The sequence below is a fragment of the Lagenorhynchus albirostris genome, chromosome 13 (assembly GCF_949774975.1).
Source record: "Lagenorhynchus albirostris chromosome 13, mLagAlb1.1, whole genome shotgun sequence".
Classification (NCBI taxonomy): Eukaryota; Metazoa; Chordata; class Mammalia; order Artiodactyla; family Delphinidae; genus Lagenorhynchus; species Lagenorhynchus albirostris.
This window is the reverse complement of record NC_083107.1, coordinates 83279602-83298521: the sequence shown is the minus strand read 5'-3', so window position 1 is coordinate 83298521 and position 18920 is coordinate 83279602. Positions and strand designations below refer to the sequence as shown.

At 36.7% G+C, this 18920-nt stretch overlaps 1 protein-coding gene across 12 annotated transcripts in view; it reads right to left on the bottom strand.

The window, feature by feature from the left end:
• KIDINS220 (kinase D interacting substrate 220) overlaps positions 1-18920 on the bottom strand; it is a 97826-nt gene that overhangs the window by 53272 nt on the left and 25634 nt on the right. For all 12 annotated transcript variants that reach the window (XM_060168505.1, XM_060168506.1, XM_060168507.1 and 9 more), the window contains exons 9-21: positions 18769-18867; positions 16747-16845; positions 15359-15457; positions 12480-12657; positions 9606-9770; positions 7721-7900; positions 6768-6933; positions 4752-4903; positions 4300-4589; positions 3348-3488; positions 2374-2617; positions 2120-2208; positions 495-639 (exon numbers count right to left, since the gene is read on the bottom strand). In XM_060168505.1, coding sequence (XP_060024488.1) covers positions 495-639; positions 2120-2208; positions 2374-2617; positions 3348-3488; positions 4300-4589; positions 4752-4903; positions 6768-6933; positions 7721-7900; positions 9606-9770; positions 12480-12657; positions 15359-15457; positions 16747-16845; positions 18769-18867 — 2047 coding nt within the window. The remainder of the gene's footprint in view (positions 1-494; positions 640-2119; positions 2209-2373; positions 2618-3347; positions 3489-4299; positions 4590-4751; positions 4904-6767; positions 6934-7720; positions 7901-9605; positions 9771-12479; positions 12658-15358; positions 15458-16746; positions 16846-18768; positions 18868-18920) is intronic.

Genomic DNA, 18920 nt, shown 5'->3' with positions numbered 1-18920 from the left:
TACAAGATGAAGAGTGACGTAGATGGATGGTAGTGACGGCTGCACAACTATGGGAACTGTACCCTTAAAAATGGTTAAGTTGATAAATATTTGTGTATTTCATTTAACACAATAAAAAAAGAAAAAATATATATCTTTGAAAACAGAAAGAGCAGCATGTAAAATCTGAATTTCAACATTTTAAATTATAAATTAATTATACTGTTATACAAATTAGCATAAAATTATGTTTATACGAAGAGAAAAATTAAAGCTGAGAAGAAATTTTAAAATTTTTAAGTCATCGAGTTTTAAAATAACAGTAGACAACTGGTAGTTGATTTTCATTGTCAAAGCTAATATTGGTTTTATTAGACACACTTAATGCGAATAAAACTGGTATTCAGCAGTGTAATCATATAAACGCAGTACATCCTTTTGTTTCTGAAATTGGATTGCTTTATTAATGTTAAGCCTTATTATCTACCATACAACAGTAAGAAAACAAAATTCACCTGTCACAGAAACAATATTAAGTAATCTTCTCATGGTCTGAGGACTTATGTCACTGAACCAGTCCTCTGTAACCAGCAGTTTTGTGAGATCAAAGGACATCTGCCGAGTAATCGTGCGCTGCATCTGTCTTCTTCGGTAAGTATCCTGAAACAGTGAACCCATACTTCGAGCCTGAGAACTTAAGGCTTTTTGAGAAGTTAATATATGTTTATGTCAACAACAAAAACAATCCAAAATTTTAGTCAAAGAGAAAGACTATATAGTAATAACAGGTATTATTATTACTTCCTGAGGCAGAATATTTACAGAACAGTTATAAAGTAATATTAGCAGCAACTGCATCAAATGCTATGGTTTAGCTTCAGATGTATTTTGATTTATAGTTGCACAGAGAAAGCTCGATGCCTTGAAGATCATAAATAAGCAGAATTGTGTAAAGAAAATTCAACTCAAACTCTTATGGGAGCTCAGTATTTATAGGAACCCTGAAATAATAAAGCAAATAACCCCTCATCTAGATTTAAGGATTCAGCATTTTGATTTTTAGGTTATTTTTAAACGTATGACACAGCTGCTCTAACTATCCTCACATCTGCATAAGAATTAAAGGCTCTCTCCTGGGTGGGGTGGGGTAGGGAATCCCATCTAATCAGAGGAGGAACAGGCACAACAAAGGTGCGTTCTCATCTAAGGTCATGAGACAGGGGAATGTGGATACAATTATAGGGAACCCAGGAGTCCAGACTCACAGGACAGAAATTCAAAACTGTAAATCACACCCTGCTCTTAATTTAGAGCTGTCAACTGTCATTCATAATATTATTTTCACATCCATACTTGTACATGGTAGAGGCATAAAGTCAAAATATCACTGAAGACACATTTTTTAAAATGTAAAATGTCCCAATTTAATGTTAGCAAACTAGGGGGGAAAATAAATGGCGCTAATGCTAGCCCAGCCTAGCCATCCTTAAGCAGCACTATCACCATAACTTACCTGCAAGTGGACATCTTCCTGCCTTGTAATACTCCCTTATTCTTTACAAAAGAAGGCTCCTAAAGATAGGGTAGGACAGGGAAACTACAGTGTTCCAGGAGAAAACCAAGGGACTGGGAAGGGCACAAAAATCACTATGTGGGGAGAAAAGAAGAGTACACATCTCACAAACATCGGGGAAGGAGGAAGGCCAACAGGAAAACAAAGCAAGGAATTGTTCTCACACTACACGCCTCTCTCTCCCTTACAGCTATGGTGACATGGGTCCCTGGAATAAACACAACTTGACCTGGAATGAACCCAGTGGTTCTCTAACCCTCGATGAAATCATCTGGGGAGCTTTAAAATCTCACCCTCAGAGGTTCTGATTCAATCGGTCTGGAATCTGGAGTGGCACCTGGGCTGAGAGCAGGCTGGGAGAGGACAGGCACTCCTATATAATTTACAGTTATTATGGCTCTAGGTTCAGACATTCCCTGAAAAACCACCTGAAGTTGAAAGGAAATCCAATGATAAAATTTACTGATGAGCTCAACACAGTATTTATAAAATATTACGTGGCATCACCTTGGTTTTATTTAAATAATAGCAATACAAACAAATGGCTCAAAACATAAGGTAACTTACCCGTCTATTAAGGGCCGTCTTACTACCAAGTTTTGTCATCTCTCCAAGGCTGTTCTGTGAAACTCTCCTGTCAGCATCTTCCTGCAACCCTTAAAGAATTTATCAAGAAAGCACCATTGTATTAAAACTCTGTTGTATGTGATATTTAAAGAGTAGTGAAATATGAACAGTATTTTTCAAGGTAAAAGGAGATGCACCATAAAAAACTACAGAACTACTTCAAACCCAAAGTACCTGAGGAACTCGATCTCTACCTGTATTATCTGAGCATGGAATATCTCCATTAGCTGTTGAAGTTACAAGAAATTTTCTTGCACTGCTTAGTCCACGACTATTGAGGAAAACAGGCAGATGAACTATGTTGCGCATATAGTCATGTCCATTGATGTTTGAGTCACGAAGCACGCTGTTGAGGTTCTGGTTAATTGCCTTTATAATAATATGTGGATCACTTGCAAAAATAGCAATGAATGGGCCTTTTGAAAACAGAACTCGGACCTGCGGTAGAAGAAATGTATAGTTATGATAAGATAAAAACTTTAAATTATCCAAAGTAATAAAACACCTCTTCAAAATCTGTGTTGTCCTTTGGTGACTATATTTTTAAAATACCATTTCCTTTTCATTCAAGTATTATTCTACATGAAAACAAATTTTACCAAAGTCTCAATCTGGTTTGTCACCATCTGACAATTTTTCAACGTTTGAGAGTGATAAAATCTCCAAAGAAAACAATTAATCCTGTCGTATTTCGAGACACTTATGGTCTACATAAGAGGTAAGATCAACACACATGAGAAATATTCATGAATACATATGACGTACTAACCACATTGGTCTCCGACCACAGTTACACACTGCTGTTTATAACGTACCTTACAGAGTGCCCTGTAAGGCACTGACGTGCCCTACTTTAATAGAACTCTACAAGCTCTGTGGTTTCCCTACCCTTAACTCCATTCCAACCATAACTATCTGCAAAGAAAAGCTGGAGTCACACTATGGACTTTAGAGACCCTCTATTCACTTTTTTCCTCACACTGCCGTTAAGCTAGAATTGTTTCAATCTGCTTGTGATGAAACTTTTACTCTTGCTATGTTTCTGCATAAAACATGGTTGTTTTTACAAAAGAAGTATTATTCAAACTCCACTTGAGATACTCATGAAGCGACTCCTCTCAGCTGCCACATATGTGACAATGACAAGTTTCAAGTGGTTCAGACATACGGTGTCCAGCATCTGGAGTACTCTGTCCTGCTCACAGGCATCCAGCCCATCGATGATAACCACCAGCCTTGTCTGATTCTGAGTGAAGCTGTCAATGGTTTTTGCCATCCTGGCCATCAATTCCACTTCACACTTAAGAACCTGTGCAAAAGAAAGGATACAAAGCACTGAAATCTGAGAAGGTTAAGCACATTTCTTAAAAAGCCTGACAGAAAGTCAGCTAAAGGAAGAAAAGAAATCCAATGTCCTCACTGCCAGTTGTGGTTCCGCTTAAAACTGTAGCAAGTGCTTCACCTAAATTAGAGCATTTATTACAATAAGGTAGACACTGTCATATCCATTTTAAAAGGACAGACTTGGCTGAGTGACTTACTTGCTGAGATCACATGCTCTCAATGTCAGAAGACATATTTGAATGCAAATCCAAATAATCTAAATACCACACTACATTTGACCCCCAATGGCATGTGACCTTGATCAAAGTAAGGGGCTGCAGGTAACTGTATAAAGCCCTTTTCTGTTCTAAAAGTATGTTCCTATCTTATATGTTTTGGTGGTTCAATCTGCTTACTCTACCAGGCTCTAGGGCAACCTATATTATTAGGTAGTAATTACCAGCTGTGGAATAATCTGCAACCTTTTGAGTATCTTATAAAAGTCTGTTTTATAAAAATACGTTATTTTTGTAACTTTTCCCACTTCACATATGTATTTTCATAGGAAAAATCTAGAGTAAAACTAAAAACAAATGCAACGCTTTAACACTCCCTAAAGCCCCATGGTCATGGGGAGCATATTCACATTAGGATTATTTTCTGCACGGCTTGTGGGATCTTAGTTCCCCCTGAACAGGGATTGAACTCCGGCCCTCGGCAGTGACAGCATGGAGTCCTAACCACTGGACCACCAGGAACCTCCCAGGATTATTTTCTAAGAAGCAGTGAGTGCTTACTTTCATGAATCCTTCACTTTTCAATTTGTGCAGTTTGGAGGCAGCATTATGGAGGCGTTTCCTTTGAGAATTCAGGAGAGAGTCCAGCACCTGCCACCATGTACGACAATTCAGCACAAAGGCCAATCCCACTATCGACGCAACTGATATGAGGACAGCATTCACTGTCAGATGCTTTGGGTCAACTCTGAATATAGCCAGAAGAGTAATTCCAGCAATAATGCAACCAAAGATAAAAAGGAAGATGACAAAAGATGGGAGACAACACGTTTTTTTCCATTTATTTTTACCTGTAATACAACAAATGGTTTTAACATGTCAAGCATCCAGAAAATCTCAATCATTACGGTGACAGCATATAACAAATCTGATGTTCAACTCATGTTTTCATGCACTGCATCCATCCCATCCTCAAGCCCTACATACACACAAAGAAGAGAAGGAGGTCCTACCCTGCGTATCTTCAGTCTTGAATACTCGGAAAAGCCTGGTTGCCAAAAAGCCAAACTCTCTTTCACAAGCATCCGAGAGGGTGGCAATCATTTCAGCCATTGATGTTTCTCCACCTACACTGGACAACCTATTGTAATCTGTAAACAAAAACCTTGGGGAAAGGGGAAAGAAAATGTTACTCAGCTATCTAAAGAAACGATTTCAACATATGTTATCTCTATCATTTAGCCTGTATTTCTTCATGTCTCTTTCAAAAGGTTGCTTTTAAAATTCTAAGGAGGGAAAACAACTTGTAATTAGGTATCTTCCATTTCTAACATCTTATATACTTTTCTCAGGAAAAGGCAATAACAAAAGTTAAATGTAGTAGACTTATATGAAGTAATTCTGACTAAAGGCAGAAAGGGAAAAAGATTATGACAGCTTAGCCAAGGAATCAGACATCTCAACAGATCTCATGATACAACGATTAAAATGATTAAAAGGTGACACCCCAGGGCTTCCCTGGTGGCGCAGTGGTTGAGAGTCCACCTGCCAATGCAGGGGACATGGGTTCGTGCCGTGGTCCGGGAAGATCCCACATGCCGCGGAGCAGCTGGGCCTGTGAGCCATGGCCGCTGAGCCTGCGCGTCCAGAGCCCGTGCTCCGCAACGGGAGAGGCCACAACAGTGAGAGGCCCGCGTACCACAAAAAAAAAAAAAGGTGACACCCCGTATCAGCCAAAAATAGCTGCACAAAGAAAGTTTTCTAAGCATCAACTGAAGAGATTAAAACCTTGAGAAAATATTATAATAATTAAGAATTGAATGCCATTTAAAAACTCAAGCTTTAGAATGTTTTATTTATAGCTTAAACATCTACCAGGGATTTAGAAAGAAGCTATAAAATATTCATTTCACAGTTGTTCTGCAAAGTAACTGAATTATTCGTATTTTGAGTCTCTGAATGGATATTATTTCTGCATTAGTTCCTTTCTTCCCTTCTACCCCTAAACTAAACTCTCATCTCAATCCTGTAGATAGGCATTGCTTTCAAAATACAATCTAGGATCACACTGTAATATGTATCTGCATGCTATTTTAATTGTTCTAATTTTTAAAAAAAATACCATCTCATTAATTTAAAGTGCTTCTATTTTATATAAAAATATCTTCTCCAATTCTTTTATTACACTCCGCATATTTTCTTTTTACGCTTTTCATTTTAACTTCTCATTTTAAATCCTTTTCTTAATACTCCTATATGTCAATTATTTGTAAGCTTTCATCTTCCTCTCTTATAGTTTTGATGTCTTATCTGGTTTGGCCTATTTACTTTCAGCTTAACTTAAACATATTTTATCTTATAATAATTTTTAAATTCTTAATCTTTTAGTGCATATTTAATTATTTTACTAATTTCTATTGAATTCCTTTTGCTTTCAGTTCTCTAAACTTTTTTTTTTTTCATTTTACTTGCCTCTGGAGCCCTCTAGCCTTCCTTTACTCTTTGACTTACATGTTTCTCATCTTTTCTGAACTGTTTTCTCATACATTTCCTATTTGATATTAAAAATAATTTTAGAGGAGTGGGTAAATATATTTCCACAGGTGAGGAAAGAGCAGCTCAGAGCGCAAGCTGAATTGCCAAAGTTACACCCTGATGTAAACAGATGCCAAGACTCCTTTCACTCTTTTCAAATAGACCAGCACTCTTTTCAAATTTGTCCAAAGGATGACAACAGGTGTCATAAGGGGGGAACATGGGTTTATGCTCAAATAAAATTTGGTAAATCAAAGTTAACTTGATTTCTTTATGAAAAGGTGTCTCTGATCCTTTAATGTACAAGAGGGAGCTATAATATGAAGTGTTTCCCACACAGATTTGACCAGGGAGTATTTGTTTGCTTTACTTCTCACATTAAAAAGTTTAAGGGACCAATGTTTTTTTGGAATATACATTGAGAAATGATGCATTATAAACTTTTACTTGCTTCATCTTATTAAAAGTTACTTCTGTCAAAGGGACCAACTCACCTCACAGGTAAAGCTTTAGTGGTTTGCTCTGGCAATTCAGGCGGATTCACAAACATCAATTTGAGGAGGAGCTCCAAATACCCAATATGTCTTGCCAATCTAGTACTGAGGACCCAGGCCCAATTCCAATTCTCTCCTTCCCTTCGTCCACCAAAGTAAACGACAACTGAAATTCACGGTTTAAAACAAAATTATCCAGAACAATCATTAGTCAAGCAGCCTCTTTTCTCCAAACAGTCAAGTATCAAGTAGTAACAGGCAGACTTACATAATTTTCATGGTCCCATTCCATTTCCTAACTACTCCTCAAAGAATTACTCAATTAATTAACCTCCCCCAACATACATCAGGTATGTGAAAAATGGAAAGTAAGCTGACTAAAATATGACATAAGAAACACAATCAGAAAGATAATGCCTTAAACAGAAACATAACCCTTAGTTCAGATTCAAACATAAAGACTGGTTTTATCACTACTTGCAAATGCTGAAGTTACCAGTAGTTCCTCCAAAGGTAAATCTATTTCCTTTCTTGCAACTGAAGACACTCGCGAGAACGGGGATTATATATATTTATTACTTTGCTTTTAGATAAAATAAAAATTACAGGCATGGTCAAAATGATCAAGAGCACATCATGACAGCTATAAAAACTTATTTTTAAAAAAGGACTTAAATATAAATCATTAATTAACATATAAAAGGGAAAGTATAATAAATAAAAGTTCTGCTTCAATATTAACAAGTAGTGCACTAGTTTTTAAAGCTGTACCAGCCAGGCTGGGAACAATGTTCCTCTAGGCCAACTTACAAAATAGCAAAAAATCAATTTTCTCACCTAATTATGAAAATCTCTTACAGACTTTAGGAGAAAGATATAGATACAATTTTAAGTAAAACAATGAGTTTTGACATTCTCTACATTTTTGAAAAAGACAAAAGGCAAAGACTTACTAAAAAATATATATAAGAGAGCCAAGAAGCTCAATGACACGGCTATTCCAAGATTTGGGTCAATCGTAAAAGCAAACAATAAACCAAGGCCTCCACAAAGGAGCAGGGTCAGAAATACTATAAGCCATGAAAACTGAAAAAGAGGTTCAATCTGTTGTCCTGCAAAGGTTTTCATTTCATCTGAAAGAGAATTTAATATGAAAACATTATTTGTTTTATTTAAGAAATACAACTTCAAACATTTTGAAAATTTCACATTTTCAATATAAACATTTACTGAGCACTTACCAAGTCCCTAGATAGAATGCTGGTACTTAACCATTTTAACCAACGTTCTCTTCTGATAAGAATCTCATTCCCTAGGGGCACCTGTACCCTTGACCCTTGTCCCACCCACTCTCTTGCTTCCTACTGAAAATGCACAAAATCCTCTTTCATATATTCCCATCTGTTAAGATTTTGATATTTATTCTTGTGGTTTGTATCACACAATCAACAAGGTACTGTTTCCAGATATAAAACTAAAAACTATTTTTCTGTTATGTGTCTTCAAACTATTATACCTAGCTATAGCACCACCATTCCTCCCTGCTCCTCCTCACCCCTTCTCCCTCCAATTACATTTGAGGATCACTGCTCTTAAAGGTGTGTGCTCAGTCCAGATGAGCCCTGAACAAGGCATTCTTACTACTAAACTTAGCAAGAATTTTATAGGCAATACTGACACCTGTCCTTGAAGAACGAGTGAAATTTTGCCAAACTAAAGAAGTGGGGCTTAGCGGGGAGGTGGGGGACCTGTCCAGGAAGCTCCTAGTAGAGGAGGCCACTCAGGAAGGGTCTAGTGGGCTCGCGTGGGCGCAGAGAGCCCCTACACCTACAGCCCTGAGCACACACGGGGGGGCAGTCCCGGCAGGGGTGCTCACGCAAACTGACAGTCTGTGAAGGACCTGGGTAGGACAGTTATAAACAGCACTCGCAGGGAATGTGCTACGAAGGGGTTTTAAGTATGCTATAACACAGCTGGATCTCTGTTTTAGAAAGAGAACTCAAATAACGGTGTAGAGGATCAACCACATACCCATACATAAAACTCTATTCTACCATATGACCCAGCAATCCCACTACTGGGCATATACCCTGAGAAAACCATAATTCAAAAAGAGTCATGTACCAAAATGTTCATTGCAGCTCTATTTACAATAGCCAGGACATGGAAGCAACCTAAGTGTCCATCAACAGATGAATGGATAAAGAAGATGTAGCACATATATACAATGGAATATTACTCAGCCATAGAAATGAAATTGAGTTATTTTTAGTGAGGTGGATGGACCTAGACTCTGTCATACAGAGTGAAGTTAAGTCAGAAAGAGAAAAACAAATACCATATGCTAACACATATATATGGAATCTAAGAAAGAAAAAAAAAAAAGGTCATGAAGAACCTAGGGGCAAGACACAGACCTACTAGAGAATGGACTTGAGGATATGGGGAGGGGTAAGGGTAAGCTGTGACAAAGTGAGAGAGTGGCATGGACGTATATACACTACCAAACGTAAAACAGATAGCTAGCAGGAAGCAGCCGCATAGCACAGGGAGATCAGCTCGGTGCTTTGTGACCACCTAGACGGATGGGATAGGGACGGTGGGAGGGAGGGAGACGCAAGAGGGAAGAGATATGTATATTTATAACTGATATGTATATGTATAACATATGTATAACTGATTCACTTTGTTATAAAGCAGAAACTAGCACACCACTGTAAAGCAATTATACTCCAATAAAGATGTTTAAAAAAAAAAAACTCCATTCTTCTTTACTTAAAAAAACAAAAATACACAAGAGAAAACTTTGTTATATATGCAGACTTTTTACAAACATACCTTCTAGTTTCTTGAGCAAGAAGGATTTCCCACTTCCCCACTGTGCATACAGCCCCACACAAATGGGCGGCTGCATGGTAGGTTCACTGAGAATATCTGCCAGGGCACTGCTATACAAATCATAACCAAGCATGTCACCATCTGTTTCCGTAGGAGACAAGTGTCCTGTAATTATAAACACATCATATCCTTGCATTAAAGACATTACTATTAAAAAGTAGCATCAATTTTCATTTATTAATTGTTTACTTAATTGAGGAAAAACACTTATTTTAAATGGTTAGACCTGTGTAAAAATAGGTTCAGAGGTGCTTAAGTTAATACCATATTTCATAAAACTTAAGATACCTACTAATTATAAGATGCATCATTATTATGTACGACTAAGAAAGAAAAAGTGCTGCCAATTTATGACACGATGCTTTCTTACCCATCAATTATAAGACATATTCCAACTTCAGGGATGCTAAAATGTGGAGTAAAGTAGATTTTACAATCGATAAAATGATTAAAACAATAACTAGTCCTTCAGAATCATTTTAATATGTATAATACCTATATAAAGAATGCTATGTTAGTGAAAATCATAATAGATAACCAGAGAAAACGAGACATTCTATGGTTCCAGACAGAAAGGTTCAATAACTTAAAAAGAGCAATTCTCCCCCACATTAATCTACCATTTTAAGGCAATTCCAATAATAATATTCCATGAGGGTATTTTGAAAAGCTGAAAAGCAAGAAGAACATGTAAAAATAGCTATGAAAAATAATTTAAAGACTACCAAAAAGTAGCTGTCTTTGAAGAAGAATCAAAATACATTCTAAAGCTACAATAATTACAACATCACAGAACTCACACAGGATATTAACATGTGGCATTTCAAATCAGTGGGGAAAGGATGAATTAGTAAGTGGTATTGGGAGAAGTAAGCCATCCATTTTTTTAAATAAAATTAGAACTCTGCATCTCATACTTTAACAAAAATAAGTTTCTGAAACATTAAAAAATTAAATGTAAAGAGTAAAACTATAAAAGCACTAGAAAAAAATATAAGAGAAAAAACTATAAAAATCTTTGTGTGGAAAAGGCCTTTCTTTCTCAATATAATACTAAAGCCAGAACTGCAGGAAAAGACCAACAAGTAAACTACAAATTTATATAACTATTGGATGGGGAATTAAAAAACCCCAACACCATAAACAAAGAATAAGCACGGGAGAGAGATACAATATATAGGCTGGATCCAGGATCAATATCCTTAAAGACACAAAAATCAATTTTTAAATAATTTTAAAAACTCAAGAAAAAAGACAGCAAAGGATACAAAGAGGAAAATAGCAAAAATGCAAATAGCCTATGAACATATTAAAAGATCTCAATCTCACTAATAATTTTACAATGCCAATTACAATGAAATTTTTTCTTATTGATCTGATTAGAAAGCTTAAGGAAGCTGGAAATATCCAGTTTTAGCAAGGTTGCAGGAAACTGCACTATCATACATGGTCTAAGGAAGGAGAAATTGTTACAACCATTTTGGAAAGTCTATCAAAATTGAACATCCACTGACTTGCCAATTCTACTTCTGGGAGTTTATTCCAAGAAAATAATCCTAAAAATAAGAGTTAACAGATATACGTACAAAAAAGATGTTCACTTCAGCACTAGCTTTTAACAGCAAAACAAACCAAATATTCATCAATAAAGAACTGAATGTACTATTAGAACTTAGAATGAAAGATTGTGCAACAATTAAAATATGGTATAGTTCATTATTTAAAACTTTTATATTATGGTATCTCAAGTTTTTTAAGGCTATATACATAGTATAAAACATTTTTAGAAATGTAAAGAAAATCTTGGCAAGTCATTCAAACAATTACAAATTAGGAGATAAAGGACAATAGGAAATTTGAACTTTCTACTGTATTCGTGTTTTAATTCTTAAAATTTAATGTGTGCATTATTATCAACAGAAAAAAATATTTTAAAATATAACTCATAATGTTGAACAGAATCATACTTGCTTATGTAAGTAAACAGCTAAACTGGAAGGTGGCAGGATTCTACTATCTCCTGTTGGTTTCTGGGACTAACATGTCTGTTTTTTAACTCTAGTAGAAAACTGTTCCGTATTTCAAAAGACCACATGTGAATGATTACATTCTCATGTGCATCCTTTACAAGCAAAAACTATTTTAGTACAACATTCAAGGCATTATGTGCTGGATGTTATGGAGGATACAAGAAGAAAGAATCCCTGCCCTGAATAACTTGGAATCTGGAAGGGAGAAAATTCTAAAAGAAATAAGGGAGAAAATTTTAAAAGAAACAAAATAAAAGGCCATATGTAATAAGTATAAAAAAGGAAATATAAACACAAATGCTTAAGTATTCAAATGAGGCAAAAATTGTATCTGGTTAGGCAGATCAGTTAAAATGTCACTGAGAACAAGACAACTGACTCCAGCCTTGGAGAGAGATGATTTTAACAAGAACGTTCATGGGGATGGAGAGGACACAGCACAAGCAAAGGTAGAGAGCCACACTCTGAAAACAGAGTGCATTTTGATAAAAGCACAAAGAATACCTGAGAGAATAACAGGGGGAAGAGAGTTTTAGAAAAGTAGGCTAGATTTCTAGAAGTCTTAAAAGCTGATTGTTGACTCTGAATGTACTTAATGTGAATGCTACAATATAATGCAAAACAGCTTTAGACAGGGAAAAGTTATTTTTCTACAGTAAAGTAATAACTTTAACTTTTATAATCTTCAGTTAAGTGAGAAATGCAAAACTGCTGGAAGTCTCTTAATTTTTTCATAGACATTCATTTCTTAAAAGCCCAGTTAGGTACAAAACCCAATACTCACTGGCTCCAAATATTTGAGTTAAAATACTTTTCTGATGGCTACAGTCAATGTTGTAGGGAGTCTCGCCTGCTTTGTTGGGCCTATAAAGTAACCGTCCATCTTTGGGATTTCTTAAAAGAAGTTCTGCCAGTTTCCGACTCCTCCCACGAATAGCAATATGCAAAGGAGTGTCTCCTTTCTGTAAAATAGTGGCAGGAAACTTGAACTTTCACATTTCTTACATATAGTACATACAGAGTAACAATTTTCATGCTTCTATAAAATAACAGAAAATCCGAACTTTTCATATTTTCATATAGAATGTATAAATAATATGAATTTTTATCTCTGTAACCTCCCCACAATTTCTTTCTCTTGTTCCTTCCCTAGCTTTTCTCAGGTATTATTTCTCCCACAGCCTTCTAGAACGAAAGAGGACAAGCAACAGGCTTTTTCCTTGCGGCTCCTCCCAGGCCCTGGATCCACCTCCATCACAGGTTAGTAACCATCTATCATCCAGATACTTACTGTCCACAGATGTCAACCACCTTCCTCAACTAATTTATATTCTATTTCACAACGTGGTCTCCATTTGTCTAGACAGCTTCCCAATCCATGCTGATATTCCACTAGCACAAGCGACCTCGTCCTTCCTCACGCCCTTTGTCACCATTATGTTAGTTCCCTACATTCTCTTCCTCAGAGTCCTCTATGTTGAATCCATCCTTCTCTGGCTACTACAACTTCTTCCGTTCTCCTCAGCTTTCACGGCTCCCTAACATCAACCTGCCTTCTTCCCTTATTAGAATCTCCATCGTATTAGTATTCGCATCCAACACTAAGGAAAGAAAACTAATACGTAAAAAAAAAAGCAAATTCAGTCCGCAAGGTGTTCTCCACTTTTTACTTCACAAACATCTCTCTTAAAGACAATGACCCACAAGTTAACAAATGAAATTCTCAGTTCTCACCCACTCACTTCCTGTGGCTTCTACAGCACAACCTTATCGTGATTTTGAATCTCCTCTTCTGCCTCAGGTCTACTTCTTCCTTTTCTAGATTCCCTTCCTACATCCTAAATATGGCAGAAAAGCTACGTATCGAGCTCACTATATAGTAAGGCACTGAGCTGGATAATTTGGGGGATATGGAGATGATAGACAAAACAGTCCATGGCCTTAACTAAGTTACAATGTAACAGGAGGAGAATGGATAAACATGCACATTCGTAAAACAAACTAGAATGTGACACACGCTGTAAGGAAAGTTTGACCTCAGCTTCCATCTTTCTTCCAAACTGATGATCTTAGTCACTTCCATGCAGCTCTCATCTCTTGGTAACTAACTGTGAAATTCCTATCACCAGCCTTGATTTCTGGCCCAAATTCAAGCCCTATCGGTCACGGCCTCCTGAACGTCTTAGCCTTCAAACTAACCACATCTAAACTGAATTTCACCATCTTATTTCTCCACCTGAACTCCATTTCTTATCCCCAAACATGTGAGAAGGAAGAATATCATCAGTGGCATTTCAGCCAGGCACAAAATTTCTGAAAATGCAGAGAAGACATCAACACACCCTGCCTGTTTATGCTGAAGATAAACAGAGATTGGTGATGGGCCAGGTAAAAATAACATTAATCTTTATTCTTAAGTTTTTTTTATGTAATCCTTTATGAAGAGCCAGGTTCAAGACTTTTACAAGTTTGTATTCCAAATTCGAGCAGGACAGCACCTTATTCATCCTTTGTAAGTATGTGTGAACGAATGCACATTCACTCCAAGAACATTCCAGATATCACGTGTGCTTCTCAGCAAGTATGTGCTGACTTAAGACAAAGCACACACAACAGGGTCCGAGACAGGGCACCTTAAAGGGCACGTAGTCCAGTGGGGTTCCCTTTTGCAAATTAGGGGACCAGTGCCAGAAAGTAGTCAACAGCAGAATGAGAAAAACAGGCAATACAGAAGTTTTCTAGAAAGTTAAGTATATTCAATTTCAACAACTTCTCTTTGACTTTATGCCCTCACTTTTAAGATTAAAATTTTTCTTTATATTTTCTTTCTTTTATATTAATATGATATTAATATACATTAATATATATACCATATATAAATACATATGGTAATAATAGGTAGGAGGCTTTTCTGTGTTTTTTTTAATAATGTTTCTTGATAAAATAAAAGGCAAATATATATAAATTCTGTGTTTTTTGTTTAATTGCCTCACGAATAATAAAAAGATAAGCTTCAATCTATTATGGATTAGGAGAGCCCAAATCATATTATATATTCAGAGGGAAAAATTTATATTTCTTAGTTCATACAGAAATAACTTTTCTGTGAGGAAATCAATTTGAAGTAGAGAAAGAAACCTGCTTAAAATGTAGACCAACTAAAACCAGGAATCAATTCTATATGAAGTATTAAGCAATTGAGAGTTAAATTTATTATGGAAAATATGAACATTCCTCTAAAAGGATTAAGGCAAGGACACATGGCAGAACATCTCTCCTGCTGGTGAACGTGAATGCCAGTCTCCTTTGAGAGTCTATCTTCTCCAGCCCCTTTTGGATTCTTTCTTCCTGTTTCTCTGAACAAGCTCCACACCTGATGACATCCTCCTTGCATGGTGGTCAATGCGCCTTGCCATAACTGATCTGAGCCATAGAGGGAACCTCTGAAGCAGCTGCTTTGCTGCATACTGAGCCCGCCCACTCCTCAGCATGCTCTCAGAACAGCCAAGAAGATCTCACAGCATCCAAATCCCACACAAATAGCCCCAGCAAGTAATCTCTGCCTCCACAAAATAAAATCAGACCCCCATTAAACCCACCGGATATACAGTCAGTCTACCTATAGCCCTCAAAAAAAACTGCTCTCTACACAGATGTTTTTACCTTATCTACGGCAGATACTTTAGCTCCTTTATCCAGCAGCAGCTCTACTACTTCTATATTTCTCATCTTGGTAGCCTTTATAAGAGGTGTTTCACCATCCTGTGAGCACAGATAAGAAAGTTTGCCAGATTAATACCTTTACTCCTAAATCTTTAAAGTCACATAAACACACGTGTCAAGAATTCAAATATCTGACCAGTCTATATTGAAAATGTTCTCAAGGAAACATAGTTGGAAAAACTAACAAGTGCTTTTCCTTTCATAACCAATCACTTGTATCAAAATACTTTTATATCACTCAACAGAGCAAGAGATGTGCCCCACTACTTATCAGCCGCTTCTGCCCCTCACCACTGTCTTTCCCCAGGCCCACCGCTGACACCTGCGCCACCTCCTCCAGAGGCTGCTTCCCGTTCTGACCACCTCACCCAAGTAGCCCACTACCTAGCCTGTCAATGTCCAGACAAGCCAGCGTCTAGATCTGTCAGATGTTGTCACCAGCGCCTCTGTGCTTCTAAGGAAGGACCTGTGTACAACAGGGAAACAACCTGATACGAGCAGTATGCCTTTGGGAAACCTTAAAAGACTTTACAATTGCTTTCAAAATCAAATTAATAGAAATAAGAAGAGACCACAGTTCAGCACTGAATTAGGAAAAAGCAAAATCTGGTCAGAAGCCACGTGTGGTCACAGTAGCTGACACAAAGGTCTAAAAGAAAAAGAAACAAGATTCCAAGGAGCCACCACCTGCAAAGCAGAAGGTATCCCAGGAGAAGCTCTGCCCCAGGGCACTGAGGTTACCATCACTGGTTCAGAAGATGCTGCTCCAAATCTCTAACGGATGAAATAGGATTGTCTTACGGGTGATTCCGTAAGTTTGCTTTATTCATTCCTGCCATTTCAATCCAGAACTCCAAATATATTTTCCTCATGGACAACTATCACATGTAAAGCCAAATATAATCACTAAAGTCTTATACAGTTTTATACTTTCCACATGATTTGAGTAAAATAGACTAAAAGTGGTTGGTTTGGGGCACCAATAACCACACACAATGATATTTTAAAAGGAAATGTGTTCTGCATTCCAAACAACAGGAGCATAAAATAATTCTGGGGAAATGATCTGTCCATAATTTATGAAGAGCTGATACTGTACTTTCTGATTAAAATAAATTAAATAACAATTAAAATAAATTACACATTGCATTTTGCTGTGAATACACAACTCCTGAAAGGATATAAACTTACTCCTCAATTTAATACAGAACATTTCCAGTTAAATCAGTATAATTCTAATATCAAACAACTGTAAAAAATTGAAAAAAATAAGCAGTACTAACATTCAGCACTAGGTATTGCTAAGAGAACAGAAATGTCGTTTATACCTTTGTGCATATTTCAGTGTCAGGATTGCACTGTAAGATATCTCTCACCATCGTTGCATTTCCTTTCTCAACAGCCCAATACAAAGCAGTTTTATTGTCCTGCATAATAAAAAGATCAACAACCACTTCATATAAGATATAATATTAAAAACTTCTATTTGTAAATATAAAACATTATTAACATTCCTATTAAAGCATTAATATATCTTACCAAGAAGCAGCATGGTAGAAAATAACATTAATCCTTATTCTATCTTGCATTTACTTGTGAGAAATTCTTTATGAAAGAAGCCTAAGAAAACTTAATCCTTCTTGACTGAGAAAGCAGCAACCCCACATAGTTGATAGGGGAAACTATGCTTTTGGAAAGCAAACAGGTTTCAGGACCCTGCACTATGTTGGAAGTCATCAGTACCTGAGCTCTGTATCCTGTGATAAGTCACATAAATATTCTGACTTTCGACTTTTGGCTTTTCATCTGCCCAATCTTTTCAAAAGATAATGCATAAGAGTGTACTACACAAACATATGGTGAATTGTTTTTTTACCATGTTTAGCTTTCTTAATCTCTATACTGCACCTATATACTGATCTTCATCAGATCCTTTAAAATCCTATCTAGTTCAAAAACCAAAAACAGATCCATGTGGACTTTGAATGCAGAGGTAGAGAACAAAAACACTGACTAAAACATAGGAAAACAAAATTGACAGACACAAAGGAGATCGGTAGAAGTCTAAATAGATGATCCAGTCACCAACTTTTAGTGAAAATATGATTTTATCCCGAAAGACAGTGAATGACTCTCTGCCGCTGCCACATTAATTTTCCGGCACCAAGATGTCCCCAATGCAGCTCCCTTCTCAACACTGTACACTAGTTTCCAGCCTCTCTGGCACTACGTCCCTTTCTCTTCTCTATCTCCCATCCCACCCTCCCCGCCATCCTGCTGACAAGCTGATTTATTCACCAACTAAGGAATACAGTCTTTCACTTTCCCTTCTTACTAAATTTTCTCATCCCATTATTCCACTATCCTTGCCTGAACTACCGAGCCTTCCTTCTCTCTCCCTATCTAACCCACCTTTTAAACTTAGCTCAAATTCTACCTTCCCTTAAAAGCTCTCCTTAATGCCCACTTTCGCCACCTCAAGACTCTTACATTTGAACCTTTCACGAGGCAATCATATACTATCTTATACCAAAAGTGACAACACTTTTTATGTTTACATAAAAACGTAAGAATAAATATAAACAAAACAAACTAAAACCTTCCTAACTAAAACACATGTTTCTTCAGGCAAGGGACCCATGTTAAGACCCTCATGGCATTTGGCATAATATTTATCAGTTTGATTCAAAAGTGGATTTGGATACAAGCTAAATACAAGGAAAAAAACTGAGCAGAAATGTAGACTCTCCAACCACAAAACAGGCTGTTCAGTACAGTTTTTTTTAATCTAAAGCTCTTGACATATTGGATATATTCTCAACTTTAGGGAAGCTTTTCCCTAAAATAAATAACCTTTACAGCTCTGTGAGCTATGACTGCCTTAAGCAAAATCCATAGGCACTACCAAGTGGTCCTGGGAAAGGCTAGCAAATGGGGGAAAAGGAGAAGAAAGATGAAACACCAGGAACAGAAGAACAATACATGGATGAAGAAGACAAAACAGAGGAAACACATACTAAAGAAAATAAGTCCCATACACTCAAAGTGCCACCAACTGCCTTGGTATCATAAACTACTCATGTCAGAACTGAATATATTTAGACATTAGTAAGGGAGGTGTATTTGAAAAACATGAACTTCTTTATGCTTTACTTCTATCTAAATCTAACTTGACATCAATACAGAAATTTCATAATAATGGCAGTGAAACTTAATAATACAGGCATCCACTAAACGTACTAGGATTTATATGTTTGTCTCCATAGGAAAACTGGAAGAATGACATTATGATCAGCCAACATATACAAACAATTATACTAAGATAACAACAGCCCTGTAATCACACACACCTGTCCTCTAATGTCTATATCAGCATATTTTTGAAGAAGTGCTCGAACAATTTCCACATGACCACCTCTGACAGCACCAATTAAAACAGTATCTCCACTCTAAAAAGACAAAAAAAAAACCAAGGTGAATTGATGATGGAACAAAAAACACT